This window comes from Miniopterus natalensis, chromosome 14 (assembly GCF_054644295.1).
Source record: "Miniopterus natalensis isolate mMinNat1 chromosome 14, mMinNat1.hap1, whole genome shotgun sequence".
In the NCBI taxonomy this organism is placed as follows: Eukaryota; Metazoa; Chordata; class Mammalia; order Chiroptera; family Miniopteridae; genus Miniopterus; species Miniopterus natalensis.
The window spans coordinates 37,540,473-37,564,484 of NC_142094.1; the positions used below are offsets into that span (position 1 = coordinate 37,540,473).

The following is a 24,012-nucleotide window of genomic DNA, read 5'->3' on the forward strand; positions in this document are numbered from 1 at the left end:
AAAGTGATTTTAGAAAAAAGTAAAGTATTAGGCTATAAGTAGAAACAGAGACTCACCATCCAGGGCTTCTTTTAGTTCATCCTTAGTCCAGGCCACCTCGGTCATCAGCAAGCGGAGGTAGTACATGGCGTGCTGGTGAGGCTGTTCCGCTCGGAAATTGTTAAGAGATCGCATATACTAGTGAATGGAGACATGGGTTCATTAATTTTATAAGTCCTTTAAAAATCACTTCATACTACTTTATGAACATAAAAATAATAAACTATAAGAATAAGTTTAGAAAACTTACTGCCTCTTTGATAATTTCAAATCTTTTTTCATCAATCTCAAAGGTAGCCATTTTCTCAATAATCTTCTTTAGCAAAATTGGCTGCTTGTCATTGTAACCTTTGACCGAGAGCTACAGAAAGAGTTCAGGATGTCAAAAATCTAAAAATGTCATGAAACACCTTAAGCATGATTTGTAAACATTCAAAAAATCCCCAAACCAAGTGCTTTAAAATAAAAGTGAAACAAGAAACTCAATTAATTTAACTTCTCATAAATATAACTTAACACTTAGGAAGATACCATTAACTACTGGTATATACTAATACCTAAAAGCATAATTTTGCTTTTCCTATACAAAATCAAGAGTAGGAAAACTCACCTGATGCCCAACTGTGGCAGCATACACTATATCATCAAAATTCAAGATCTCAAAAAGTCAAAATTAATTATAGACTGTATTTTAAGTTTAATCTTCAAAAAATTTCTGCGGAATGGCTGACTTAAGGTTTTTACAGGTGTGGTAAGAAAAATCACAGGGGAGTGTTATCTACAAACTACTGGGCATTTCCCTACTTGTTTATAATTAAATATTTTTAAAAACATATTTGGAGAAATCAGGCAGTCCCAATTTTTATTATGTGGCATTTTGCCACTTTTCTCATTCAGTGTCATCTAATAAGGACCCATATGTCCCATAACTTGCTTGTTGGGTGAATTCTGCTGATGTGCCAAAAGCTAATGGCAAAACAGATGTATAGTGAGGATACACTGGATTTTGCCTTAGGACAATTTAATAGTCTCTGAAAGCATAACACTTTGAAGAGTGGGAGATGCCTATTATCATATTTCCTATTATATTTGCACATGGTGGCACCCACTGCAGTAGAGGATACAATGCAACCAGAATACCTATGCAAGCCTCTACCTTATGAAAAATGACAGGCAAGAACCTCAGCAAAAGTGAAAGTTTTAGGCCATGGAAAGCACGTCCCATACTGTGGGAACTAGACTGACAATTAGCTGAAAGCCCATTTTGTTACAAATAACAAATTATATTATTGGTAATATGGCACTAAAACTCAACAGTGAAAAATAAACTGGATTATTACTTTTCTATTTAGAGTTTATTTTGATCTCTGAGTTTCAAATTTCCCTGGACTCTGAGAATGATTAGGTTGTATACATTCTTACACATTTAAATGAAAGCTACCAGAAAATATACTTGTGTGAAGAAAAAAAAGTCACTGCAAAATACATAAAATTTTAAAACCCTCAAACCTTTTGTATAAGAATTTATATAAGGAGAAGTACACAGCACATGCTCTCATTTTAGTTGTTACTAAAACATTTATTCTCAAGAAAAGTGAAGATGAATGTGTGCCATAAGGGATGTTAATTTGGAAATGAGATATAAGTTTGGAAACATCACAAACAGTGTCAAGAGAAAAGATCTAGTTATTTCTCAGAGTGCATATAATAATGCTTATTTTAAAACACAATTAAAAGTAGTTAATGATGCATGCTACAAAAAAAAATTAAATAAAAATGTCATAAGTATATGAACACAGGGACTTTTACTATTGTCAGCAGAAACAAAGGAAGCTTATATATAAAATTCAAGCACCACAGCAATAACCATGGACATCTTTCACTTACAGATGTTAATATACTTTAAATACATGAACAGAACAACATGCTTTCAGGGTTGACGTGTTAAGCATTTCAAGCAGAGGAACATGCAAACGTAGCACACATACATGTTCACAAGGTGCACTAAACTAACTCATTCATTAGTGTAGCTAATACTAATTTGAGTTCTTTAAATCATTAAAAAAGGTGCAAGGAAAAAACCATCAATCTTCTTATTTAAAAATGCAGAAGTTAATAGTTTTCCCAAGCTCAACATAATGCTTAAACGCTGTGGTGCCTTTTCTTTGGTTTTCATTTTACTTACAAGTATTGCATTCATTCCTGATGCAATGCCATAGCTCAAACCTGAGAGGCGTGCTGCATATGTATACTCTTTTAAATCATCCTTCAATAACCTGATAAACAGGTATGTCATGTTGCAATGGAGAGGATCAGCATAAATGTAGCGACTAACAAAAAGAAAAACAAAAGAAATGCTTTGATACCTCAAGCAGTGGCATGGTAATGGAGAAACATGACGGAAGAGTATGGATATGCAGCCTCGTGATCTGAATGGCTCGGGAAATAGGATAGGCCAACCTTATGTTTTACAAGGGCAGCAAGATGACAGTCTCTGCTGTCAAAGACCAAGACTTCAGATACAGAATGGGTAAGACCTAAACCTAAATCAGGGTCCAATTTTGTTTGAGGAGAAAAATATGACAATCTGATGAAAGATGTTAAAAAAAAAAAAAAGAAATCAAGGAAAAGTGGCATAATATGAATGGTATATTGCTGAATACTTAAAATAAGAGCTAACTTAAAAATTAAATGATGACAAAATATGATTAGCCATAAAGATTTTTAAAAAAAAGAAATTAAACTCATACCCTCAATCAAAAATGCTTCCAACAAATCAATGTAAAAAATGTTGATGAGTGGAAGGCTCTAAGACGTGGGTACTTACATACATCCCATAGATGGTATTTTGGAGGTCATAGCTCAAGCCTGCTAGCTCTGCTGCATATGCATACTCGTTGAGTGAGTCTTTGAGGAGCTCAAGGTACAAATAGGCCATGTTACAGTGCAAGGGGTCCACATAAGCAAATGGGCTGGAAGAAAATGTTGACAGTAAAATAGCTGATTTATTACTTCCCAATGTGACATGTGGCCTTTCGAGATGGAACAAAAAAATGAACACCGATTTATATAATTTCCTGAAGATATGGTTTGAATTCTTGAGTCTGTCTCTTCTTCTCATGAGGAAAAACACAAGATGTCTAAAAAAAAAAGAAGTCTGAAACATGCCACGTGTACTGGTGGAGGTGAAGAGGAAGAGGGACTGCTTATCCCAGATGGTGTGACAGAAGTGACAAGCTAGGAGTGGAACTAGCCAAAACGCATACCTACGTTCAGGCTGACAGGAGCTATGGTGGAAAGATCTGATTCAGCATGGCATGCCCCCTTTCTCCTTCTAAGCAAGCCATACCTTGGTGGACAGGACCATGAGACTGAGAGGTTTGTGTGCTACAATTCTATGAACTTAAAAGAGAAAACTTGTGCCCTGCTGGTGTGGCTCAGTTGGTTGAGTTTCGTCCCATGCACCAAGAGGTCCCCGGTTTCATTCCTGGTCAGGGGACATGTCAGGGTGCAGGCTTGATCCCCATTAGGGGGCATGCAGGAGGCAGCCGACTGTTGTTTCTCCCTCATTGATGTTTCTCTCTCTCTCCTTTCCTTTCTCTCTAAAAAATAATCAATAAAAACATATTCTTTAAAAAAGAGAGAAAAATTGAGACCTGTGAAAATGTTCACTCATCTCTGAGTTTCCCACAAACCAATAAAGCTAGAGTAAAATAATGATTTCTACCATAACTACAGCCAGAACTAGTAAAAAATATTAAAATAGAAAAATATTTAAGTGAGAAAGAGCAACAAAAAAAAACAATTTTAGAGTGTAAGAGCTATTAAATAGGACGACAAAGATTACCTATTTTAAAACTTCATTTCCCAATTAAGAAACATAATCTTCCTCATGTCATCTGGGCTGGTAGCAGCACAGTTAGGATTCAAATTTAAGTCAAATGACCTACACATGTGACTATAAGGTACTGCTTACCTTCGTGAGAAGTAAAAGATTCCTTCATTCGACAAATATAGGGTGTCCCAAAAAATGTATACACACTTTAATAGCTGATAACTCACTTAATTTTCACTCTTTTTCAGGTTTAACTGATTTGAAATAATGGATAAAGCCAGACTAAGCTTTGAACAAAGAAAATTTATCCTAACGTGCCACTAGATTTTTTTTTATGGGGATACATAAAAGATAAAGTTTACAGTACAAAACCTGGCAACAGTTGATGAATTGAGGGCACACAAATACCAAATGAAATGATTCTTGCTGTTTGTGATTCCATTGCTTCACATTATCAGCAGTGCCTGGACCAGAATGGTCACCAGTTTGAAAATAGGCACTGACAAAAAAATTATTCATTTCTGTAGATTCTTTTAAATTTTGAAAATGAACTGTATGTTAGTAAACACTGACTTTGTAATCATTCAAAGTGTGTATATATTTTGGGGGGACACCCTGTATTTATTAGATGCTTCCTACAATGCTAGGCTCTTCTCTATCTTCTGGGAATAAAGAAGAAACAAATCAGACCCTGGCTGGGTGGCTCAGTCTGCTGTACACAAAAGGTTGCAGATTCAGTTCCCGGTCAGGGCACATATCCAGGCCGCAGGTTCGAGCCCCAGTTGGAGAGTATACGGGAGGCAACCAATCAATGTTTCTCACATTGATGTTTCTCTCTCCCTCTCTCCCTCCCTTTCTCTCTCAAATAACAACAAAAAAGGAACAAATCAGGCAAAGTCCCTGGCAGAGTTTATAGTCCAGATGGAGGAGACAAATAATAAATTTAAATATGATACATATCAGGTCGGTGATAGTGCTATGGAGGAAAATTAAACAGGGAGGGGGAATGGGAGAGTGATGGGTGATGGTGGTGGGACAGGAAGATTGCTAAGACGGTTATAAGGTGACATCGGAGCCCAGACCTGAAGGAAGCAAAGAAGCAAGCCCTGGGGATATCTGGGTACGGTGGAGAATGTTCCAGGCTGAGGAAATAGCTAATGCAAAGGCCCTGAGGCAGGTGCCCACTTGGCTTATTTGGCAGCAAATTGAAAGTTTCACTCTCTCTATAGCACAGGAAATATAACTAATGCTCGGATAGCAAAGCCAACAATTTTACCAAAAACTGATAATGAAGCAAAAACGGGTAAAACGCTTAGCCACTTAGAGAATTAAAATCAAAGAAAAAACTCTATAGCTATATAAACATAGTCCACCTGGAAAATCTAAGTAAATGTCATGTTACTTAATTTTTTAGTGTTATTCATGACAATTTTTACGCAAACAGCAGCTCAGAAACTTAGGGCACAATTCATAAAAGCAAAATCATCAAAACAAAAGGGAGTCCATGAAAGGGCTCAGCCCCACAGGCACCTCTGCACCTTTCTTAGGCGGAAGTGAAAAGCCAGAAAAAGCCAAGTCTGGGAGCTCAAAGCCCTATGGTGCGAGCTGAGAATGCGATTCCCAGGAAGTGTCTAAACACTGCACCCACAGCCGCCGTGCTGGGGAATTGGAGAGGGTCCTAAACTAACTTTTAAAAGAGAACACGACTCAGCTGAAATGCCTAAATTCTGATTCACTTGTCAATCTGAAAAACATTATTTTATGATCTGATGCTATATGCTTAAATGTGGATCACAGAGTTTTAAAAACTGTAAGTATACATAATACAACCCTTTTAGTGAAAAGATGGAAAGAATATACACATAGAAAATTTCTACTTAATAGTGTGTAACTCTAGGGAGGCCAGGACACAGAGAGGACTGGTAGGAAGCAGACATTTTTAATTCTAAGAACTATGCTGCACAGTTTAGAATACACAAAAATATCAAACAATCTCTCAAAAGGTATTCTGAAGCCAAATGGGAAAGCACAGGCAGACCTCACTTTATTGTACTTCATAGATGTTGAGTTTTTTTCACAAATTGAAGGCAAGACCCTCCACCAACAAAAAGACTACCACTCATTTTATTATACTTGTTTTACTGCGGTGGTCTGGAACCAAACCTGCAATATCTCTGAGGTATGCTTCTAACCAAGCCAGGAACAGAGAAAGCAATATCTGAGGGCTCCAGACAATTAATGGCGTGGAAGAGACTCCAGATCACTTAGTAACTACTCTCTCTTCTTCAGGGCAAGTTCCGGGAAAACTAAACTGCCCCAAATACTTAATCTTTCTTTAATGACACTTTCGGGTGAATCTATAAGCCTCCCCAGATTCTGAAATCCTAAAGGTTAGGAAGGTCCTGCTAATAACTGACACAGATCATTCATTAAAGGGTGTACTCATCAATGGAAAGAAAGAATCAACAACAACTTGGTTCTTACAATGTGCCGTTAACAGCAGCAGCCTTCTCTTGTCTAGGCTAAATAACCTTAATTCCTTTTACTTTTAGACATGGGTTGTCCTCAAGGAACCAAAGAAAACTTTTAGAAAGTAATTGTCGGTTTTTATAAGAAGCTTGTAGCTAGATTCATATTAACATACCTGAAAAATTCAAAGTTGAGACAAGCCTTTGGCAAGAAAAACTTATCGTCTTGTTTGAACCAGAGTTTGCTCATAGCTGTATCCTGTGATGGAGAAAAAAATTGGTTATGGAAATATGGGCACACTTAGCAAAACTGTTCAGTCAAATCACCCTTCAAGAAAGGAAGACAGCCCAGCTGGGCGTGGCTCAGCAGTTGAGCATCAACCTAGGATCCAGGCGATCAGGGTTCGACTCCCGGTCAGGGCGCATGCCCCGGTTGTGGGCTTAATCAATGACTCTCTCATCATTGATGTTTCTATCTCTCTCTCTCCCTCTCCTTTCGTCTCTCTGAAATCAATAAAGATATATTTTTAAAAAAAGAAAAAAAAGAAAGGAAGACAAAGGCAGTAACAGTTGAGAGTTCTGTTCTGCAGAGGCTGCTGTCTCCTGGCCTTGAAGTATATTCAGAGTCAGCAGGTGGGAAGTGGAGAGAGAGGACCAGTGATTCCAGTAGCAGAGAGAAATCACCCTTTCTCTCCCCCGGGTTAAAGAGACGAGGGCACAGCGGAGGAAGAGTCAGATTGGAGAAACCAGCAACTGTCCTGTCCCTGTCTTTCTAGACCCTGGGAGGCAGATGTGGAGTCCTGAGGAGTGTGTGGCAGCTGGCCTCCAAGGTGGGCCACACAGATCATGCCTACTGGAATCTACGCCCTGGTGTTGTCCTCTCTGCCATACTGAACCAGAGTTGGTCTGTCTGTCCATGAGAGTATGACAGAAGTGATGGTGTGACACCTCTGAGATTAGATTATATAAGACATTGTGGCTTCCATCTTGATCACTCATTTTGGGGGAAGACAGCTGCCTTATCAAGCACTTTTATGTACACGCCCATGTGGTAGAGAACTGAGATCTGCCAGAACACACTGAACTTCAGCTCCGGTTGAGTCCTTGAATTCCTGGTGAGTCTTCAGATGGCTGAAGCCCCAGCCAACAGCTTGACTATAACCTCATGAGAGACCCGGAGCCAGAACCACCCAACTAAGCCACTTCCAGATTCCTGACCCCAGATACTGCGTGACATAAGTACTTGTGGTTTTGCGCTGCTAAATTTTGGAGTAACTTGTTACCCAGCAATTAATCACACAGCCAGGGATGAACAAATAAGCCACTATCTTGACTCTCCACTTCACTCATTCTATATTAAAAATAGCCTTCCATGTTCAATCGAAACTCTGATGAGATATAAATGGTTTAATGTTCTCCTTAGTTTGCTCTGAAAAGGCCTATTTAAAAAACAATTAAAACTTGAGAGGTAAACAAGTTTTGTCTTCCAATACCTGACCTATAACTCATTAAAATGTCTTTTTTTTTTTTTTAATCCTCACTCGAGGATATTTTTTCCATTGCTTTTCAGAGAGAGTAGAAGGGAAAGAGAGAGTCAGAGAAACATCAATGTGTAAGAGACACATCGATTGGTTGCCTCCCCCATGCGCCCCGACATGGGCCCAAGATCAAGCCTGCAACTGAGGTATGTGCCCTTGGCTGGAATCGAACCCAGAACCCTTCAGTCCGCAGGCTGACGCTCTAACCACTGAGGGCTAAACTGGCTAGGGATAAAATGTCATTTTTAAAGAAAAATGATTGTCTTAATAATAATAGAATTGCTTCAGATAAATTAAATTTCATATTCCTAAACACTAATTCTTATCTCGCCGGGTTAAACAAATGTCAGGTCACTTAAAGAAGACAGAAAGAAAGATATATGTCTATGGCGGTGCGTTTAGAAAAAGTTAGTTTTCCAGTTTAGAAAAGAGAATGTGCTGTAATAATTTAATCCTTTTGCTATACAATTTTTATCCAAAGTGTGAATCAGTAAGTAACATGAAAAGAACATTCTGGCAAAGAAAAGGGAAACCCATGGCTCAGTCACCCTCCCACCTGGCTCCATGACCTTCATATACCACTCTGTCAAAAAGGGCTGTTTTCAAAGGTAGGAAATCCAGCAGCTCCGGCGCATACGCTCTCTTCCACGCTGTAGAGATTCTTTCTTGTCTCTAACTTTCATGATGCAGCATAAGTCTACTTCCTTCCTGGGTCTTCAGTGAATATGAAAAAGAAGCCCCTATCTCTCAATGGACTTACAGTTACAGTCCAGACTTACCTTTATTTTCTTGCATAGAAAACAAGTCTTTAGATTCTATGTTGTTTAGTAGTTTTGTTTGTTTGCTTTAACATCTGTGGTCTTTTAATGTTTCTTGTATTGTTCTCTCTGCAACTTTTCTGTCACCTCTTTGGATGTGAGCCACCAAAGTCAACATAGTACCAAACCCAAGAATCATCTCTCTAATCCCTTCCATGTAACAGGTCCGTCCCCTGAACTGAAAAAAATCACGAGTCTAACATGTTACCTTAATAAGAGAAGGGTATGGTGTTGCTTCTTTTTCTAATGACAAAATCTCAAAATTTGTAGGAATAAATTCATTCTTCGTCGGAAGTTTAAATTTCCCATTCAGGTCAGCATTTTGCCATTTCTGGATGAATAATGAAAAACACAAGAGTTTAAAACAGTTGCTCTGCTTCATATCCAGGCAGATATTAATGGGGTAAATGTCACACAGCAATCTTCTCCATCATAAAGAGGCAACTCTCAAGATCTATTGATGGCTTTTATGGAACTTGAGTTGGAGTCCCTGGTACTAATCAAGGTTTTATACTTATCTTTCCTCTTTACACATCTCCAAAATGACCAAATAAGGTTAAGGAATAATCTGATATTGAGGAACACTGAGAGGCTAATTGGTCTGTATGAAGATCATGTTTGTTTCAGCTCTTTAAAGAACGAAGAACAATCTGTACAGGGATATTTCCCACAACTGCTAGGTAACAGGTCATTTATGTAAGAGTTAAAATTTCAGCTACACTAAGTTACTTGTGCGTGTGGTCTGAAAACTAGTCTCAACGGGCTTGTCTCACTTCAGTACTTCTATACCAGGCCCACGCCTCTCCCAGATGACCATGTGACCTTGCCAGTGAGGCAGTAATTCAAGCACAAGGTTACGGACAAAGTTGAGACTTAAGTCTGGATTGTAGGGCAGGGCTGACACAACCTGCAGGCTGGATCTGTTCCATGGGCTAGTGCCAAAAGCTAAGTGGGACAGATCACAGGCCATTGACTGCTGAACTCTGTAAGATTTTTCATTATTTAAAAAAAGAAAGAAAAAGCGACTGCCAATAATTCTGGGTTCAATAATTTGGTCTCCAGATGATGTGGCACAGCCTCGTGGCTTTTGCAATTCTATTTTTGTCCTTGCGTTTGTGTCTTTTGGCACTGGGATAGTAGGGATGTTGGCTGTATTATTTATAAGTAGCAACTTAAGGCTCCAGAGTGGCTGACTGATAGGACCTGGTAAACACTTAGCAAGCAATCTCACCACTGAGCTCCCAGATAAAATTGTTTTTAAAAAAATTCCCATTCAGGGCAGATTGTCATGGTCAGAATTTGGTGAATAGGGATTCTCTCTTGTTTTAGGATTAGTTCACACCCAGCACTAATTCATGGGTGATTAGCTATCCTCACAGTTTAGCAAGACGGGGCTCCAGTGATCTCCTTCTGTGCTGTGAATATGTCAGAAGCACCAGTAATGAAGTACCAGTAATGATTTTCTTTCTTAAACTGTTTTTTTCTCTTTTCTGTATCATTATCGCACAGGCACACTTAAGAAGTGACCATTACTTGAGTTTAACTACAATCTGACCTGAGCAAGGCTTTCTGGTGTCTTCCCATGAATAAAGGGCACAATCTCAAAGCTACACAGCCAATGAGAACCGAAAAAGAAAAAGTACTAGATGAGCAGATAGGACTCAGAGCAGAATCTTGACTACTGATGAAGGGGGTAACATACCACCTCAACATACCTGTTTTAAAACCAATCCCGATTCCCCTATGTTGACAAAAAGAGCAGTGTGCAACATGAGGCAGGAAATACAGCACCTCCTCCAGTGAAGGCAGGATGAATCCCAGAGACCGCTCCCGCCTCTGTTCCCAGAAAGATTGTGAGCCCTCTGGAGCCCTTGCATCTGTCTTTCAAGCTCCCTACTCCCATCTCTTCCTGCCTGTCTTGGTATCTTTGCTTCTCTGTGTACTTTGGACTTCAATGACCTTTGACGGCATGAGGCTGGAAGTCTGCCTGACAGCCCTGCTGGTCTGACACACACATAAGAAGGTGCCATTTCTTTGTCAAAACCTAAGGGGCAGTTCTCCATCTCCCTGCTTACTCCTCTCAGGAAGGTACAGGCGGCACTGGGCCATCAGTCTCCACACCCTGGGCTGTGAGCTGGGTGGCCGAGGGGGCTCTTGTTCTTGCATGTCCCGCACACATCAGACTTATTCACAGATGAGTTAACCATACCTTAATGACCTCATCTGGTATAGCTTCTTGTTTGTAGTGAGTTCCATACCATTCTTCTGTGCGATCAGTTTTTCCTTCAAAAGATTTGGAAACTATTGCAACCCTAAAGATAGATGGGGGAAAAGGAGAGAAAAAAACCCCTATAAACTATGTTGTTTCTGATCACAGTCTCTGTATCCCTTAGTTATAGCCCATCATTTTTAGTGGGAAAAAGTATTTGCAGGAAAGGTTCTTGTGGGTATGCTATTGACTAAAATTTTAAAAGAGAAGTAGCTGGGGAAAAAATGAAACAAGGCCAGCTGAAAAATAGTCCTTAAAAAAAGCAAAACAAATTACTTCATCCCAGGAACAGCTCAGGCCTGGGGTTAACAAAAATGGCTAAATAAGCCTACTGGCTCATCCAGAGATCCAAAAAGCCAAAAACACACTTTTATTATTACTTGCTAAATTTGTACTCTTGTTTTTCCCACAGCCAGAGACCATCATCCAATATGTCCACTGCATGTACACGAGCCTTCCTGCTGCTAGGGGAGATGGGGCCAAGACCAATAAGCACCTCTCTATCTTCTGGCTTATTAAAAGTTTCCTTTAACGGGATAGTAGAAACAGCCTAGAAGTCAGAAGGAAATAAAGTTCAGAGAGGGAAGTTAGAGGTAAAATGATGTCAAGAGGTAAATGAACAAAAGATTACAAGTAGAGGAGCAAAGAAGGTCTGTACCAGTGGAGCTCCTGTCCCTGTGGAGGATTATCAGGGACATTTCTGCCCCTGCTGCCTTCTAATTATCAAAGTTGAAATCATTATGCTCCTGCCAGCAGACTCAAGCCCATGCTGGGATCAATCCCATTCAGAATCTTGTGAACACAGGAATTCTAGTCCAATAGCCTGGGTGGCTTGTCATGAAGTTGGTCTGTTATAGGTTCCACTTCTCTTATGTCCCAATTCAAAGAACTAGGTCAATGTCTCTTCCTGCTGGCTCTCACCCATCCACCCAGAGGTTTAGTTCTAGCCTCTGAATGTCGGCTGCAGGGCTGAAAGCCCAGGAGTTGCAGTCAAAACTCCCCTCTACTGAATACCCCTCCATTTTCAGAATCCTCATCTCTGTTCCAAACACCTGCCCCTCGTTGGAACTCCCCAACTTCAGTGTCTGTCTGAACCACCATTTCTTTCTTTTTCTAGGCAAAATACTCTACCCAGTTAACTGGACTTGGCCTTCTCACCTGCTTAAGGGTAGATATCATGAGCAATCTAATTTACCTATGTGTTAGTATGACTGACTAATCTTCCTGGTCAAGGTGTTCCTGATCTGACCTTGCTGCCACAGACACTACCAGTTCTAGAAAACATGCTAAGTAAGAATATGTTCCACAGAAACTCAGAGAGGACTCACAGGGTTTAACAAATGAAAGAGTTCTGCTATCATGCCCAGAAGAAGTGATGTGTGCTGGCAGTTTGAGAATCCCTTCGGAGGGATATGTGTAGAGTGTGTACAGAACTCACATGCCACACAAAGGGTACACGATACTTCTTAAGGGCATTCATTCAATATGTGACAGAGCCTGCTAACGCTCAGCCCTAGAAACTGCTTCCACTCCTGCTGATTTCTCAAAGAATGAATGCACTGATTCGCAAGACCTCTGAAAACGTGTTAAGAAATGGAATGCCCCGATAGGGAGGTGATATTCTCTCCCTCTGTCTCTTCCATGAGACACTTGACTTTGGAAAAGTTTATTACACAGACCCTTTGGTTTCCCCAAATGACAGCCCATGTATCAGAATAATGGGCAAGGGACCGATTATAACTTGTGAAGACTGAAGCATTCATTTGGCAGTGGACTTGCCCTCTCAAACAAGAAAACTTTAAACTCAGTTCTGAGAGAGAAAATGAAAAAGCTCTGGGAAAGCTGCTAAATGCTCTGGGGGGACGACTCTATGACACAGAATAGAGCAGACACTGGAGGCTGCCCAGTAACGCTCAGGTTAAACAGTAAGGGAAGAAGGGTATAATCCTAAGAGATTTAGATAGTTATATACCAAAGTAAGGTGTGTGGGTAACATTTAAAATGTTATCATAAGGAAGTAAATATGAATTACTTAAACACAGTTCCTCAAACTAGGCAAATATCAAGTATGTGCATATTACAAGAGATGCCTTTGCAGACCAAGAGTTAGTCATGTACCACTGAGGAATTCAAAACTGAAATATACAATGGAGATGTATGTATTAAAAAATAAACTATAAAGGGCAGGGGAGGGGAAGAACTATAGAGATGGCATGCACCACCTCAGGCCCCTATGGCAATCTATGAGCCGGGGTGTGGAAGCACAAGAGCACTTGAGTTAGGAGAAGACAGAAGTCACAACAATCAAAGCACATCGCACACAGCTGCAGTATATTAACCGCCGACAGCTGAGAAAAAGTGGCCTGGACATTGGAGCATCTCAGACTATTTGCTGGAACTCTATGCTAAAAACCAGTCTTGATGAGATTTTTCTGAAATGTTGCTGTGTGAGTATGCACACATATGTGCATGGCAATGCTATTCTTGCCTTTAATTCTGTCCACAAAGAATTCAATGCTGTTTATTTTCCTAGTTGGTTACAATGTTAAACTTGCCTCAGTTCTTATTTAAAGAAAGAAATCTTACCCTCCAGCAATCCCAGTCTGGCCTGACAGCTGGCACTATTATCCAGGCTGCCCTGTGCTCTATCACTGACCTGCTGCAGTTACAATTATAACAGAGACCAATCCTATGTAGAAAAAGCACTTTTTCTTCAAAGGTGAGGGTAGAGAGAAAGGAAGGTTCTCACCTCTAATTGCATATGATATCAAATTTAGAAAGAGGCAATTTAAACAAAGTAAAATGCACGCTCCTGCAAATTCGCTCCTACAAAGCACTGCTAGGTCAAATTACTGGCTGCAGAACAGCAAGAATTAAATGAACATAATTTAAATCATTTTTTTTTCCCTGCAAAAACAGCACATTCTTATCATATAATCTTAACTGTTACTTGTATTTGTACAAGCTAAATCGTTCTGCATCAGATAGAAAGATAAAGTACTATTGCCATTTTGCAGATGGGCAAATTTCAAGGAAATTAAATGAAAGCCAGTGTTCATAATATTATATAAAAACTGATCTAACCAAAATCTCATGACCAGTAGGTGACAAAACCACACATAACTAGTCACTAAAAGGAACCTCAACAACTGTCTGGTAAGTTCTATTAAGTTTAAAGCTCTTTCTCCTTGTGCTGATAGATTTTGCTTTTAGAAGGTATGTAATAAAATTCAGCAGGACTTAGGGTGACTTTTTTTAAGACTCTATAGCTACACTGTGGAAAATACAAATACAGGGTGTCCCCCAAAAAAACATATATACACATTAACAGCTGATAGCTCAATTGATGTTTCTTTCTTATCAGATTTAACCCATTGGAATTAATAATTATTCAAAGTGTGTATACATTTTTGGGGGGACACCCTGTATTTAAACTCTTTTACTTGCCTTAAATGATTTAGTATGTGTTCTGAGTATTTTTCTTCAATATATTTTAATCATGTCTGCAAATTCATAAATCACCCTATGAGCAGAAGTTTTTATCTCTATGAAGTCGAATTTATCAATGTTTTTTCTTTAACGGTTACTGCTTATGTTCTAAAAAAAATCTTTGCCTATTTCAAGATTTTAAAGATATTTTCCTTTGTCTTCTAGAAGTGTTATAGTTTTAGCTTTTAGACTTAGGTCTATAACCTATTTCAAATTAGTTTCTGTGAATGGTATAAGGTAGAGGTCAAGTTTCATCTTTTCCCATATGGATGATGGGTAACGGAAGAGCAACATTTGTTGAAAAAACTTTCCTTTCCCAATTTAATTATGTTGTCAAAGAATTGGCCAATGACGAATGATTAAAGAAAATGTGGTATATACATACAATGGAATATTATGCGGCATTAAAAAGGAAGAAAATGTATGTTAAGTGAAATTAAGACATGTTGTATTATTCCACTTATATTAGTTATCTAAGAGGTCGCATCCATAGAAACAGAAAGTAGAATGGTGATAACGGGGATGGTGGGAGGGGAAAAGGAGTTGTTTAATGGGTGCAGTTTTAGTTTTGCAGGATGAAAAAGTTCTGGAGATCTGTTTTGTAACAATATAAATGTATTTAACATTACTGAATCATACACTTAAAAATGGTTAAGACGGTACATTTCATCTTGTGTGTTTTTTACCAAAATAAAAAGAAATCAATTGACCATATGTGTGCGGGCCTATTCCTGGACTTTCTGCTCTATTCTAATGATTTGTCTATCCTTATGCCAATACTACAATGTCTTAATTACTGTAGCATTATAGTAAGACTTCAAATTCAGCAGTTTAAATCTTTCAACTTTTGTTTTATTATGCAAGAGTATTCTGGCTAATCTAGGTCCTTTGTACATCCACATGAATTCTGGAATCACTTTACCAATTTATAAGAGCGGAAAAAAGCCTCCTAGGATTTTGATTGTCATTACATTGAGTCTGTGAATCAGATTGGAGAGAACTGACATCTTAATATCGAGCCTCCTAATCTCTATATAAGGATTTTAATTCCTCTTGGCACTGTTTTGAACTTTTTCTGTATCACAGGTCTTGCCTAATTTGTTAAATTCATTCCTCAGTATTTTAAAGTTTTGTTGCTAATTATCAATTTTTTTAATTTAAAAAATATTTTTATTTTGAAATAATTATAAATTTATAGGATGTTACAAAAATAGTACAGGGAGGTCCTGTGTACTCTTCACCCAGTTTCCCTCAATGGTTACATCTTCATAATCATAGTACAGTATCAAAACTAGGAAATTGGTATTGGTACAGTGTGTGTATATATTCTATGTCACTTTGTCACATGTATAGATTTGTATACACACAAATAATATTCATTTTAATTTAATTTTGCCATTGTTTGTTGTTAGTGTATGTCTGGAAAAGTTCAAATAAAGGTAACTAGGAAAAACTTTGATAGTTCTGTTAGAAATATTTTTTTCTACAAAAAAATATTAGGACACACGATTGATTTTATTCATAAAATGATTGTATCAAAAGCAAATTTACCCAATCGCCAAGTTTCCAGGAGAATTTTGGAAATATGTCCTTGACAGAGAAAAAATAAAAATACAAAATATGTGCCCATCAAGTATATTCCTTCTATTATTTGACGTTAGAAAGATATAGATAAAATTCAATTTTAAGGCAGAAACACCCTGTGGTAGCTCATAATCTCTTTAGGGTTGACTCTCCTGTAAGAGTAAGTAATATCTCTGTTACTGTAGGAGCTCCTCCAACTTTTGATCTCCTGGTTGACAACTGGTTGGTGAGAAGAATTCTGAGACTGCAATCCTTATCTCCATGTAAAGAAAATAGGAAAAAGAAAAAAAGAAGAGGGTGTCCTCACTTGCTTATAAAACCAGACAGGTGAGCTGACACCTTGGGCATTTGAGTTAGGATAAAGCCAGGTTAGGATGATCTATTATTATATTTTATTCATGACAGAATCTTCATGGTTTAGAGTGGAGGGGGGATAAGTAAAGAGGAGTGGGTTAAGATAAAAAGAGAGGCCATGTACTGGCTGTTGAAGTTTGGTATTGGTATATTATATTCTCTCTACTTTGTAATCATGCTTGATAAAAAGTTCTAAAGCATTTTATTCACAATTTCAAATTTTCAGATTCTGATCATTATTGAAAATATAGTATGTAACAGTAAAACCTGTAGAGTGACTCACCGGACATTTTCTGGTCTGAGTTTATCGAGAACCATCTCTATTAAATCAGGTCTAAATTCTTCCAGTAAATATTCAGCTGTGAGCACTTCTTCTAGGGGATAATACTTTAAAACAAATAAATAAAATAAATACGTAAATAAATAAAGTACAAGGCTAACTTATTAAAAAGCAGTCAGATATCTAAATGCATGAAATCAATTATTTTATACCCCTCTCTTTCCTTCCATTAAATTTTACTCCACTAGAAAAATTTCTCAATCTTTTCTCTTTCCTACCACACTTTAAGCAGTTTGATATCATATCATGGCATGATTTTGTAGTTAATGACCAAATACATTTATATTATAGAGAGCAAAATCACATTTTTTTCCAGAAAAAAATGTAATATTTCTGCCTAAAACCTGAGTACTTGTTAATGAAGAAAATTTGATGGTTAAATGCTGACATCTATAGGATTCTTAGTATAAAGTAAGCACATTTTTATGAAGAAAATTTCCTCTCAAATTTCTATGAATGAAATCAAACACTTATAAAGTTGTTGTGGGGGGAAAATCGCTTGTATTTTTGGCTAGTGAAGAAAAATAAGGTAGAATGTGCTTTTCAGTAAGAGCAACTTCCAATATACTGAGACAGGCCGATTGATCCATTTTTTTTGACAAGTGTTTAGTGAACACCTGCTCTATACCAGGAACTGTTCTAGGTGCTGCTGTGCATACAATGGTAGGTAAGATAGATGATGACCCTGTTCTCAAAGGAGTTTATATAGTAATTGGGAAGGAGGCAGACAATAATAAAAAAAATACTGGCATTATATTTAAAGGTGCTATGAAGAAAATTTAAAGGAGGTAGGGGCATGACTGGGATGCCAGAGGTCTCTCTGAGGAGGAGACATCTGAGTGGAGGCCCAAAGGATAAGGAGAATATATACAAAGGTCAGAGTGTTGCAAGTAGGGAAAACACCAACTATAAGGCGGAGGAATAAACTTAATGTATGAAGATTAGGCAGACACTATCACTGGCAGGGAACGGGAACGGGAGAGGTAGGTTGGGGAGGGAGTACAGACTATGGTCAGAGAGATACAGGCTGGGGCCAGATCACCTTGAAGGCAAAGGTAAAACTGCAGATTTTATTCCAACTCTGATGAGAAACCACTGAAGGACTTGACACAGAGAAGCAAAACAATCTAATGTCGGTTTTCAAAAGATCACTGAAGCTGGAAAAGAAACTATAGTGGGGACAAGGAGGAACCCAGAGAACCCAGGTAAAAGACTATAATGGTAGTCCAGGCAAGAAATAATGGTAACTCAGACCCGGGGGGGGGGGAGGGAGGGGGCAGCAATGGAAATGGAGAAAGTGAATAAGTGACCTATAGCCTTCATATAATTAGCAACTGACACACTGTAGAATTGAAAAGTATTTAAAGCCAAAAAGCAAAACGCCAATGTAATGAAAAATATTACAGATGACAATTTTTAAGACAATGAAAAGTAAGATTTTAAGCATGTCTGGACATCAAAGTTTGCCAGGTTGTTACAAAGTCTAAACTTTTACACTGCAATTTCAACTTTTATAATTCGTGTAGTATTGAAAGTAATATATGCAGTATCACTGAAATATTCTACACACCAATATGTACAGTAAAATAATAGCAAACTTACGTGCAATATTCCTGCAATCTTAGAGGTATAACCCCGTGGCCTCTCTTTATCTTTAAACCTAAAAGCAACAGCATTCAAGTCCTAAAATGGAAAGTTAACCAATTAGACACAAGTCACTATTATTTAAAATACCTTTTTTTTGTATTTAGTTTGCACTATAAATTTTCTACTCCATACTTCGTTACCCTTTCTGAAAAATTGACTATGCTTGATTTAGATATGTGTAAAACATGAATGAAAATAACAAATAATTAGGAAAACTGTGTGAAAGAACCTTGTGAGATCCAACAGTTAGTTGCACAGACGATAATTCTGTTGACTCATTCAGAAAACTGCACTAGGATTAGAACTATTGTAAATTTCACAGAGATTATACCTTGAAGCTTTTACCTAGGTAAAAAAGATGTCTCTAATCCAAAAATCCATTTCTGAATTTTTAAAAATTTATTTTTATTGTTGAAAGTATGCCAGATATCCCCCTTATCTCCCTCCTCCCACCAGCATTTCAGAATTTTGATAGGCCTTAAATATAAAGTACATATTTGTTAAGCCCTTTAAAAAGAAGCCTTTAAAATTTTGGAAGACAAATACTTTTTGTTTCATGTAAAAGAAAAAGGAAAAAAAAAGAGAGCCAGGCTTTTCCAAATATACAATAAAATCACTCTTAAGACCACAATCATTTATAAGACAATTCACTATTTCTTTGAAGTATGCTACAGATTTTTATTACCAAATCTGAAAATGACGGAGCTCATGCAGCTTCAGATAAGAGTCAAATAAGCCCTGATACAGGCTCAAGAAACTCCTGGCATTCCTCTGAGGGATAGAAATCAAACCAATTTCTTCCCTTTTCCCTCGTGAAAAAGGCTGTATGATGCCTTAACCCTTAATTGTGCCCCAGGCAGCCAGTCCGATTAGTACAATTAAGCCTTAACTAAAGCTACTATGCATTGCAAAGTTTTATTTAGATTAGGAAAAAAATACTTAGAAAGGTTCACTGGGCCTTAAATTTAAATTAATTCACATATATGTTTTCTGAAAATTTTCCTTAAGAAGAATTTTGGTGAAACAAAAGTACCTTGCACTCTTGGAAAACCCATTCTTGAGGTCCTTCTGCACGTAACTTCTGAATGTATTGAAACATGTGCAAAATTATATCTTCAACATGTACTGGAAAAAAGGGGCACACTTAAAAATCATTCAGTCCTCAAATCCTTTAAAGCAGTGAGCTCGCTCCTAAGGTAAAGTCAGGTAAGCAGAAGATGGTCCCTCTACGAAATGGAGTTCTCACCTCCCTGAGACGGGTTTTAGGGTCCCACACACAAGGCCCTCCAGGCTCTGGGATATGTGAGAGAATGGACTCTGGGGTAGTAAATGAGCAATAGAAAAGCCCAAGTACACATTTTACAAGTGCAACATAATGATCAGATGTTAAGGTGGGAAAATTATCCATGAAATGAAGGGCACAATACACATAAAAAGTACAATGGATGAAGTGTATGAATTAAAAGTGTTTATAACTTCACAACATAAAAACAGATCCACAGCATAAAGAAATTTAAAAAAATAAATCATACAAAGTCAGTTTTCATTCAAAGACAAAAAAGTCAATACTTACATAATCCTTCTTCAGTCAAATCCACATTAATGATAAAAAACATAAAACCTCGGGCTCCTTCCTTCTGCCCACCAACAAGAGTATTTACCCAGCCTGTAACATTCAACAGAAATAACATGATTACATGTGCAGCCTCTTTTAGGACAAGGGATTTTTTAAAAAAGTCATATTATATGTTACCAAACAATTAAAATGGACGTCTTGCAGAAAAGACCAGGGGGGGAAAAATCAGAAAAAAGTTCAGAAGAGCAGTTTCAGATACTGCAGAAGACTCAAGGGATTTCTGGGGGGTTGGAAGCTTTCTTCAGGACTCCTCAAGTCAGTTCCCAAATCAAGAGTAGACTACTATGTAATGTATATAAAAGTGAAGCCTGAGTTGAGAGGGCCTTGGAAATCGTTTATGGACTAGATCCTAGTATACCCTCTGGTTTGAAGGATAAGAGTAGACAAATAACAGGTACTGATGCTTTACAGAAATATTAAAAAATATCCAATGTGAGTTTATACTTTTTAACCTCTTTTTTAATTTAAAACATGCACCACAACATCTTATGAAATACCTAACCTTTACTGCTCAATGCTGAAGGGTAAATCAAATTATGAAAAAGAAAAAAACAAACAAAAAAAAACCTAAGCACACTTAACAACAACCTTCGCTCTCTCCCATAAACCCAAAACAGTCTCTCATTCAAAAATGTTCTTTCATGGGAAAATATTTATGAGAAAATGAGAGCCAGAGTAGAAAGATACGGTGGCGTAACATGCTCAGAAGCTGACACTTACCTTTTGATTTCAGTTCTGATAACAGACTTCCAGGACCTTCATGCCCAATGAGATGACCAAGATAATGACCAGGATTTGATTTGTAGTATTTCTGAAGGTCAGGTATGGGAAATGTCACATAAAGATTCCTAATATCCTTAATAGGTACTATTTTGTACATTTGCTGGGGGAAAAAAAACAAATCACAAAAGATTAGCTACATACAACTCCCACTGAATAAAATATCTATAAACTATGAAGAATACTGATTTTCATAGAATTCCAATTCAAGAGAGAATCAATTGCCAAAGAAAAATCACACTGACCACAGAGAAATAATGACCCAGCCTCTTTTTTAGTGGGATGTCATTACAGTTGGTATAAAGTCCAGGTTTTGTCCCGTGGACCATGCAGCTAAACACTTCCAGGTGTTTGCCTTCTGGCACTGGATTATAGCTTTTACAGTCTGCCAAGGTTATAGCTACCAAAACTACTTTTATCATGCAAAGATCAGATTATATGGGTATCTTTTTGGTGATACATGTCCCTAAAAATGTGAAATTAATTTGATTTGATTATCTAGACAAATATTAAAAACTATATAAATAATAAAACCAAAATTTTCTTTCTAATTTTTGGTAATCGAGACATATATAAGTCCATAAGTTTAAAAAATAAAACAAAACCAGAAATACATGCACTTACTTTAAGATGTTCTTCTTGGAAAGGGTGTTCAGGGAATTCTGGCAGTGGGACATTTTTGTTCTCTACTTCAGAAAATAACCTTACCACCAGATCAGTCAAGTCATCTAAAGATTCTATAAGAAAACAGATAAGGAAAACAGAACTTAATCTAATCATGATATATGACAAGTAGTGTTTAAGACCTTAGGATCACATACACATATATAAAATCATGTGGTACACTTTAAACTTACACAATGTTGTATATCAGTTATATCTCAATAAAGCTAAGGAAAAAACCTTAGGATTTCCTGATAAACCTCAGGACGGTTAAAAGAAAAACCCAGAATTTTTAAAAAACTGCTTTGGATAAAATTGAAGCACTTAGTTAAGTCCTATCAGTGCCTATATAACTTCTAAAGCTGTTCAGCAATATTGATAATGATTATACCTCACGTCTGCCTTTTTATAGTTTTAAGAAACTGTTAACACAAATGTTCTCTTGCAATAAATTTAGAAACAATAATTAGGTGCATTTGGAAACTGTTTTATCTATGATTCCCATACTAAACCATCAGCTAACAGATTGTGATATTCACTTTAAAAATAAACACAGCTCGGTCAGCATGGCTCAGTGGTTGAGCACCCACCCAAGAACCTGGAAGTCACCATTCAATTCCCAGGCAGGGCACACGCCTGGGCTTCGGGCTGGATCCCCAGTAGGGGGCGTGCAGGAGGCAGCCAATCAATGGTTCTCTCTCATCATTGATGTCTCTCTCTCTCTCTTTTCTCCCTTCCTCTCTCTAAAATCAATAAAAATGTATTTAAAAAATAAAATAAAATAGACACAGCCTACACTCATTGTTAAAAGTCAAATGTTAGAGTTTGCAAGTGATCAATTTTGTGCAGAAATAGTTTGAAATGGTGAAAAGAATTCTGAGTGGGGGAATCAGGGGACTTGAATTCTAACCCCGGCTTTACCAAGCAACCATGTCTACTGACTACTTGAACAAACTGGTTAACCACTCCAGGTTCTGTAAAACAAGAAAGTTGGGTGGGATGATCACAAGTCTCTTCTAAGGTCTAACATTAAATAATTCTTTATTATAATATTCCAAACTCACTCAAACACTTTTAATCATTGATAAAATTATGTGGCCACTTAAAGTTCTCTTATGTTATTGCCTACCTATATTTTTTTATAAAGAGCTATACTTGCAAAAATTTATAAAGTTATAAGATGTTCACTGCATACTGTTTATAACAACAAAAACTGAAGATGACCTAAACATTTATAAATCTGTGAATGTTATGAAATGACTCTACATTAGAATTTTATGCAGCCGTTAATGAGGAAGAGATGTGCATATGCTAACATAAAAATATCTCAAAGCTCTATTAAGTGAAAATTGCAGGCTATAAAACAATGCCATACGATATAATCTTGTTTCATTTTTTAACATACATACATATACGTAAGTATATTAACAAAATTCTACTTTTGGAAGTATAATAAGAAATGACTTAAGGTGACTATCTTTTTTTTTTTTGTAAATTAAGGTGACTATTTTTGAGAGAGGGTATAGTAGTCAGAGGACGGGGTAAGGAAGAACTTAATTTCCATTTTATGCCTTTCAGTGTCAGGTGAAATTTTTTCTATATATAGACATTACTATTATTCTAAAAAGGAAATAGTGAAAAAAGCTATCATTTTATATACAAGATAACCACTCACCTTGATTCTGTCTCCTCAAAAATAGGTTACTTATAAATGGTATAAACATCTATCACTTGTTACTGTCAGGAAGCATTTGGATCAAATGAGAAATTTCCCTTGATGTTCTATGACCCATTTTGAACTTTTTCATGAAACCTCTAGAGAGCACTTAATCACTATTTGAGAACTGCCCTTATATAGTCTGAAATTCTCTTCTAGGCCTATAAATGTGGGCACTTGCACTTTATTTACAAAACACACATTATTTTTACTTCGCTTTGACATGTACGAAGGACCCCCAAAATGTCCAGAGCCAAATAAAAGGCAAACCAGTGGCTGCCTGTTCTATGACAAGTGAATTCAGGAATGAAGCAGGTATATTTGGAGCAAGAGATGTCAGTGACATCTCTGATATAAAGAGACACAGATGGGACATGGAACATGGAACAAGGTGGACGGTGAAGTGCTGATGACGGCCAAGCCCTTTAGAGGAAGATTCTACCATGTGTGCCTTTCGAGTCTTAGTCTAAAAGCATAAATTCACAATATAGCCCTTTTAAGGTGAGGCAGCTGTAACAACACTGCAGCCTCTCTTCACCACTAAGCTGTGAGCTGCCAGGGATCAGGGAACCGAGTCTCATTCATCTGTACATCATTAGGAGTCGGTCTCCCAGTGTCTATACCTGATAGGTACCTATTTGCCAAGTGTCCAGGTAATTAGTGTGGCCACAGCTAGGGGGATGGCGCCGAGGGAGAACAAAGAAAAACTTGTTTTGTCCCTTTGTGACAAAGATCCTTCCATACAGTAACTCTTTCTTCCCTCCTCCTAGAAGGAGGAACGGATTATCCATTAATCCTCTAAGATCCTGCTTCCTCTTAACACTTCTGCACTGTA

The 24,012-nt window shown here is 37.5% G+C and overlaps 1 protein-coding gene across 4 annotated transcripts in view; it reads right to left on the minus strand.

Annotated features, from left to right (window-relative positions):
* Positions 1-24,012, minus strand: part of IDE (insulin degrading enzyme) — a 78,395-nt gene that overhangs the window by 15,382 nt on the left and 39,001 nt on the right. For 2 of the 4 annotated variants that reach the window (XM_087824451.1, XM_087824450.1), the window contains exons 6-17: positions 21,422-21,534; positions 20,738-20,900; positions 19,955-20,047; positions 19,415-19,506; positions 18,337-18,417; positions 16,678-16,781; positions 10,908-11,010; positions 8,907-9,029; positions 6,519-6,601; positions 2,225-2,369; positions 290-400; positions 57-177 (exon numbers count right to left, since the gene is read on the minus strand). In XM_087824451.1, the coding sequence (XP_087680577.1) occupies positions 57-177; positions 290-400; positions 2,225-2,369; positions 6,519-6,601; positions 8,907-9,029; positions 10,908-11,010; positions 16,678-16,781; positions 18,337-18,417; positions 19,415-19,506; positions 19,955-20,047; positions 20,738-20,900; positions 21,422-21,534 (1,332 nt within the window). Of the gene's footprint in view, positions 1-56; positions 178-289; positions 401-2,224; positions 2,370-2,866; positions 3,012-6,518; positions 6,602-8,906; positions 9,030-10,907; positions 11,011-16,677; positions 16,782-18,336; positions 18,418-19,414; positions 19,507-19,954; positions 20,048-20,737; positions 20,901-21,421; positions 21,535-24,012 lie in introns of all 4 variants that reach the window. The other 2 variants (XM_016220792.2, XM_087824449.1) reach the window with 1 other exon arrangement.